The sequence below is a fragment of the Solanum dulcamara genome, chromosome 5 (assembly GCF_947179165.1).
Source record: "Solanum dulcamara chromosome 5, daSolDulc1.2, whole genome shotgun sequence".
In the NCBI taxonomy this organism is placed as follows: domain Eukaryota; kingdom Viridiplantae; phylum Streptophyta; class Magnoliopsida; order Solanales; family Solanaceae; genus Solanum; species Solanum dulcamara.
Genome location: NC_077241.1, coordinates 29,016,322 through 29,024,249, shown reverse-complemented (window position 1 = coordinate 29,024,249; position 7,928 = coordinate 29,016,322). Strand labels below are relative to the sequence as shown.

Genomic DNA, 7,928 nt, shown 5'->3' with positions numbered 1-7,928 from the left:
GAAGTCTAACCCTTTGAATGTACTTTAGATGATACAGACAATTGAAGGCACACAAGGAAGCAATCCACAAAAATGTACAAGAAATAAAAGAAATGCAAAAAGATTGACTTAAAATAAAGAAAAGAGGGGAGGTGAACAGTGTATGGCAGAACAAGGAGCGAAATTTAAAGATTAAGAATTTCAATGAGCAATGGACCCTTTAATTCCATTCAAGCGGTGACGATCTTCAATGAGCAATTGCTACACTAGCACCAGAATGTTTCTTTACCTGCAATTAAAACACATCTATTAAAGGGAAAAGGCCAAAATGGAGAAAGCAGGACCTTCCCTTTCCTTTGACCAATGGGTCCTCAAACCTTTATGATTTCGTGCCAAACATGGCCTCCATCTGAGAGCCCAGGTCTCTAAATTAAAGTGAATGCAAGGTCTAAGCTGCTTTCAATCATGAGTTTCATCAATAAATGCATTGAACTGGATCTGAACATCAAATCAGAATTATAGAGAGCCCAGATGAAACATGAGAAGCTTGCACCATCACAGTACGCAGTTTATTAAAATGGAAAAAGGGAAAACCTAAATACACAACCAAACATCATAAGATAACAGAGAACAAAAAAAAATGTATTTATGTTGAGCCAATTACCAGGAGGGAAGCGGGAGGGAGAGATTTGACGCTCTCTTGTAATTTGGTAACAGCGTGTTGTAGTAGAAGAGGTAAACTCGGCTTGTCGGACTTGACAAGCATAACTTGGTGTGGAAGATTCTTCGAATTCTTGGCATCACCATTGGCAACTACGTCAAGCTTCTTGAAGGTCCTCTTCCTAGTACTACTATTAGTATACCTCTGGAATGCATAATCCAACAAATAATCGGTTCTGAAGTTGACTGGACTTCGAAGCTTTTGAAACATTTAAATGTAGAAAAATTAGTGATGATTAAACAGAAAGAGACTGTTTAAAATATGAAGTGAGAAGTGGTACCGGAACTGAGATGGTATGAAGTTGTAGACTCCAAATTGAAGCTGCCATTTTTTCACTTATCTGAAATGCCTGTCAAAATTAGGGCTTCAGATTCAAAATCCCTCCTAAAACAAAGAGAAAACATATCGAACTTGCCCGAAAACTCAGTTTAGCAATTAAACTTAAATTTTATTTATATATCCTTTAATAATTTTCATTTCAATTATTTTCGACCCTCAAGAAATAATACCACTTTCACAACTGACTATGAGCCCATTTGGATGAGATTAAAAGAAGTAATTTTTATGTATGAAGTTTTTTAGAACTTTGAAGTGCTGAAAGTTATTTTTATAAATAAGCAGTTGAATGTTTGGATAAAAGTACTTATGTTGAAAATAAGTGTTTGAATTTTAGGGTTAAAAGAATAAAAAAGATAGTTTGGGAATTTAGTTAAAATATTAGAGATATAAAAGTAATTTTCATGGTCAAACAAAATGGATTTAAGCACTTAGAAAAAAAAAGTTAGAAATCCTAACTTTTCATTTTTGACTGACTTTAAGAACTTTATGGCTTAAAGTTAGCATTAGGCAAACACGTCCAAAAGCTAAAGCCCATCCAAACGGGCTCTATGTATTATCCATTCAAATTAGATGAATTGTCCTCTAAAAAAAATATCATCATCTTTAATCCCCACCTACCATCATCATCATCAACTCCCTCCAAATTCCATCTAATTCATTCACAAAATAATCCCACTTACACTCAAATTCATCTAAATTGATTGTTTTAATTGTTATTGTTGGTCATTATTAATTTGGACAAATTGCCCTTTAAAAAGGAAAAATCATCACTATCATCTTTAACCTATACTCATCACCACCACCATCATCTCCCCACCAAATTTTATTTAATTCCTTCTCAAACTAGTCCTACTTATACTCAAATTCATCCAAATTAGTTGTTTTTATCATTATTGTTACCCATTTATTATTATCATTAACAACCCCATTTCTTCCATAATCATTGTTCTATAACTTTAGTTTTGAACTAAAACAAAAATAAAAAAAATGATGAAAATGATGAAAATGAAAAGAAAAGAATTATGAGAATATAGAGAGAAAGAGGGATTTGTGAAAAAGAAAAAGGACGAAGGTGGGGGGACTGTGGGGTGAGGTGGGGATTGTGAAGAAGAAGAAGAAGAAGGTGGTGGTGGCGGGATTGTGGAGCGAAGAAAAAGAACTTTGGGGTGGGACTGTGGGGGTTTGGCCATTTGGTTGGGGGTAAGGGGTAGAGCGTGAAGAATAAGGAAGTAAAGGTAGGGACTGAATGGGGGGGGGGACAGGGATGGATGGGTGGGTTGTAAAGAAGAAGTAGTATTTTTATTTTATTTTTTAATTCTATAATAATGCATATATATCAACTGGTCCATTTTTTTGTGTTCGTCACTTTCTTAATTTATTTGTTTTTGCCATGTCAGCATTTGGGGTGGAAAATAACTGAAAGGTAAGTTGTTAAGGAGATATATAAATACAACTTAAGGTTAGTTGTTAAAGTGAATTTTCGTGCCAAATTTGAGGTGAAATAATGTCTTTTCTCTAAAATAACACTAAACAGTAAATACTCACGCATATATCGAGAGCTAGAGGTCATACATCATCTTTACATAAATTCATAGATCCCTCAGTTTCAAATGAGAATTATTCTCTTCTTTTTTCCTTTTTTTGTTTCTAAATAACAAAATTTTATTAAACTTTAATCACAAGAAATTCAAATTAATACAATATTTATTGAGATATATTTATCCAAATAAATGAGTAGAAAATATAATTGAATTAATTATTTAATTAAGTTCAATAAATATGAATTTCATTTAAAAGGTCCAAATACACTGGGCTAACCCATTTAATTGGCCTATAAATGATAAATTCACTTTGTCAAGTACAAAATATCATTTTATCCTAGAGGCTTAATGTCATGACCCAACCCCGTAGGTCGCGACTAGGGTCCGACCTGGACCCCCGTATACATATGTATCAGCTATGGTCAAGTCGAATTATAGACACGTAATGCATGTAAATCAAGTGTAGTCAAACCGGACTACAAACAACATGATACGTACATGAGAACCCCCATGGGTCATAGCATTTCATATATTTGTAGCCTCTTTCATTTGTATCATAACATGAAAGGGCACGCAACTCGACAAGGCTGCTATAACACAATAACACATACAATACATCATATAAACCCAACTGAACCAAACTGACATACACAACCCACATACACATGTCTGCAGACCTCTAAAAATATTAACGACAACATATGGCGGGACAAGGCCCTCGCTGTACCCCTGGATAAACAAAATAATGATATACATCAGCGGCTAGTGCCAAAAACTAGGCTCTGATACAATGGAGCCTCTTCCAGCTGAGCTGAACGAAATCCTAAGCTGACGGACTCCCAAAACCTGTATCTGTACCTGCGGGTATGAAACACAGCCCCCCAAAGAAAGGGGGTCAGTACGACATATGTACTGAGTATGTAAAACATAACATCATACAACTGGAAGCATATCTGAAATAGAGAAGCAGGGGATAAAACAGCAAATCAGAAATCTGTACCTGTACTCTGTGAATCATAAAAGTATGCATGCTCAAATTATACAATATAGCCGGCCCCATCAAGAATTCGGTGAATCATATCTATAGGACCATCATAGGCCCGGTGCCATCACCACCTTATTACAACACATCATCATATATATACATATGTATCCGGCCCTCTAGTGAGAGACTCAGTGAGTAATGTAGTAAACTGTGCACGAGAACATACCCTGGCCCGGGACTCAATGATAGAAGGGTTATAGTATGCACGAGTAGAGTAGTGAGTAACCATATGCAATTTAAAACGTTATTAGATACTTGACCGTATAAGAAGATTAAACTTTCATCTGAGGACCCAAATAGTAGTGTAGTCATCTCGAGTGCCCTCTAAATGCCATTATGGGCTATATCAATTGTAATCCTGGGGACCTTAGACATGTATTAACATAAGGCCAAATCGCTTATCGACTTAAAAACACTTGTTATCATATAGTCTTTAAGACTTGGAGCCCGTACATTTGGTACCTTTTTAACATATAGAAGTTTTCAGGGAAATAGTTTAACTACTACAGGAGCTCAATACTCAGAAGTAAATAGGAGAAGCTTAAGAATGGAATCACCCCGGGGCTCGTATCATAGTTAACTTACAACTAAGACATGCCAAAAGAAGAAAGAGAATAAGCTTTATGTAGTCTATACTTTCCTTCAGGTGTTTATTATGTACATATTTCATACCCGTCCCATCCTGGGCTCGATGAATAATCATGGCATCATAACCTCATTTTCATACCAAGTACATATCAAGAGAAAGGAGAGATATCTTTCCACACACTACTTCTTAACATGTAGAAGCCTTAACAGGCAATACTCAATTCTTGCAGGGGTTCCAATATCAAGCAGTGGATAGGGATTATGAGGCGTACTTAAAGTTCTGGAAATGGAATTATCCCCGTATTTCATACACAATCCACTTAAGGCTAAGACATGCCAAACGGAAAGAGAGATAACTTTACATACTTATGCCAAAAATATGCCAAGAGAAAGCTTTACATACCTCTTACGGGCTATTCTTTATCACGTTTACCTCATCGTCCTTTGAACCTATTCAACATAGAAGTAATACGAATAACAACCACCCTTGACTTTTCAGAATCTTAAGTTGCACACGAGTATTCATAAAACTCATTTTCTTGCTCGTCTTCTCGACTAGTTCTTTAGTTAGTTAAGGCATTACCGGAAATCAGATAGCACCTCCCCTATAACATGCCCTATCCAAATTTTCCATTATATCCCTAATCACTACAGCCAACCAACAACAATAACCTGTAGCTAATATACACACAAAACATAGCAACATTACACCACATAAGCTCCAAACAACTTCCTGAAAATTACGAGATACCAAAATAGGATTTCTAGTCTCTATTTTATAAAACATTTAACCGTACAAAGCGCAGGGTCGTGTGGCTGCAACCAACAGCTCTCACACCTCTTTTAGAATACTTTAAAGCCCTGCAACACATCACCACACCACCTATAACTGCAGAACCACAAGCACAATACCCAACTCGACCTTAATTTAACTATAACGACTTTAATTTGGATTGTCTCCAACATCAAGCATTCCTATGCGATTTTTATATTTCCAGCCACCCACAAGGTGTATAATACACTCCATAACAACACCATAGACTCCAAATTGAAAGAAAATACCTTACCTTTCCCGAAATTGGCCTAAACTTGCAAAAACCCGCCTCGGAAATCTCTTAATTGCGGCTGAAAGTAGTGGACTGTTTGTATTACTTCTCTGCTGCCCCAAATTAAAATTTCTTTTTATTAAACACCGTCATATCATCATAGGATATCTTAAATAATTAATTCATGGAGCGAAAGTTGGAGGCTTACCTCAAGGTAGCCAAACCCGTAGCCCCTTGTCACGACCCAACCCCGTAGGCCACGACTGGGGTCCTACCTGGACCCCCCATACATATATCTATTAGCTGAGGTCACATTGAATCATAAATAAAACAATATCATGTAATAAAGCCCCACTGGGCGATAACATTTTCATAAACCTGTAGCCCTTTTCATTTGTACCACAACCCGATAGGGCACGCAAGCCGACAAGGCTGCCATAACATAATAACATATATCATATATCATGTAGACCCAGCTGAATCAAACTGACATACACAACCCACATATACATGTCTGCAGACCTCTAAACATATAAATGACAACATATGGCGGGACAGGGCCCCCGCCGTACCCCTGAATGGATAAAACAATTTCTATACATCCGTGGACAGTATCAAAAACTAGGCTCCGATACAATGAAGCCTCTTCCAGCTGAGCTGCATGGAATCCTAAGCTGACGGACTCCTAAAATCTGTATCTGTACCTGCGGGCATGAACGCAGCCCCCCGAGAAAGGGGGTCAGTACGATATGTGTACTGAGTATGTAAAACATAATATAATACAACTGGAAACATATCCGAGATAGAGAATCAGGGGATAAGATATCAATTCAGAAACCTGTACCTGTACTTTATGAATTACAAAAACATGCATGTTCGAGTCATATCATATAGCCGGCCCTTTCGGGGGTCCGGTGAATCATCTCTGTAAAATCATCTCTGTAAAACCATCATGGCCCCAGTGCCATCACCACCTTATTACAACACATCATCATATATTTATACACGTATCCTGGCCCTCTATTGAGGGACTCAGTGAATAATGCAGTGAACTGTGCACGAGAACATATCCTGGCCCGGGACTCAGTGAAAGAAGTGTTACAATATACACGAGTAGAGTAGTGAGTAACTATATGCAATTTAAATCATTATCAGAGACTCGACAGAATAAAAAAAAATTAAGCTTTTATTTGAGAACCCGAGTAGCGGTGTAGTAATCTCGAGTGTCCTCTAAATGCCATTATGGGCTGTCTCAATTATAATCTCGGGGCTCCTAGACATGTACTAAAGTAAAGCCAAATCGCTTATGGAACCAGAAACATTTGTTAACATATAGTGTGTAAGACTTAGAGCCTGTACATTTGTTACCTTTTTAACATATAAAAGTTTCCAGGGAAATAGTTCGATTATTATAAAAGTTCGATATTCAGACGTAAATAAGAGATGCTAAGAATGGAGTTACCTCGGAACTCATATCATTTTAATCTAGAACTAAGACATGCCAGAAGAAGAAAGAGAATAAACTATATGTGGTCTGTACTTTCCTTTATGGGATCTGCATACACATATTTCATACCCGGCCCATCATGGGGCTCGGTGAATCATTATGGCATCATAATCTCACTTTCGTATCAAATACGAATCATAGGAAATGAGAGATAGCTTTCCACATACTAGTGTTTAACACATAAAAGCCTTACTAGGCAATACTCAATTCTTGCAGAAATTCCAATACTAAGCAGTGGATATGGGTTATGAGGCATACTTGGAGTTTTGGGAATAGAATTATCCCCACATTCCACACACACTTCACTTAAGGCTAAAACTTGCCAAAAGGAAAGAAAGATAGCTGTACGAACTTATACCAAAACATGCCAAGAGAAAGCTTTACATACCTTTTGGGAGTTACCCTTTATCCTGCTCGTCTCGTCGTCTTCCGAACCTATTCAATATGAAAGTAATACGAATATCAACTACTCTAAACTTTCCAGCATCTTGGATTATGCCTTAATGTTAATGGAATCTATTTCCTTAGTCGTTTCCTCGACTAGTCCTTTAGTTTGTTAAGGCGTTAACGAAAATTGGGCAGCACCTCCCCTATAATATGCCCCATCAAAATTTCCAATTAGGTCCCTAAGACCTACAGCCAACCAACAACAACAACCTGCAGCAATTCATACCAACAATATACAACATACACTCCAAACAACTTATAAAAAAAATACGATATCTCAATAGGGCGTCTAGCCTTTATTTTGTGACGCCTTTAATTATACGTAACGAGGGGTCATGTGGCTTATACCAGCAACACCCTAACCCACATTAGGACATATTTAGGCCCTGCAACAACAAGCCACACCCCTGCAGCAGCAACTCACAAGAACGACACTTTATTTCGACAACAATTCAACTATAACGACTACAAATTAGTTTATTACGAACGCCAAGTATTTCTAAGCCATTTTCATATTTCCAGCCACCAATAGAGAGTGTAACATGCTCCATCAGAACACATAAAGCTCAAATTTAAAGAAGAAACCTTACCTTACGTTAAACTCGTCAAACTCGCCAAAACTATCCAAAATGTGAAATCTGGACAGTTTATTGTTTCACCTTGTCGCTTCGTTTCGAAGGGGTAATGGAGGGAAACAGGATTTACGCCCTTCATG

The 7,928-nt window shown here is 37.3% G+C and overlaps 1 protein-coding gene across 1 annotated transcript; it reads right to left on the bottom strand.

The window, feature by feature from the left end:
* Positions 1-226: 226 nt before the first annotated feature.
* On the bottom strand, positions 227-1,127 carry LOC129890520 (uncharacterized). The gene is made up of 3 exons (XM_055966059.1): positions 981-1,127; positions 644-898; positions 227-268 (listed from the first exon to the last, which is right to left on the bottom strand). Exons 1-3 carry the CDS (start codon positions 1,026-1,028, stop codon positions 227-229), a joined length of 345 nt encoding a protein of 114 aa, XP_055822034.1. The 5' UTR covers positions 1,029-1,127.
* Between the last annotated feature and the right edge of the window lie 6,801 nt (positions 1,128-7,928).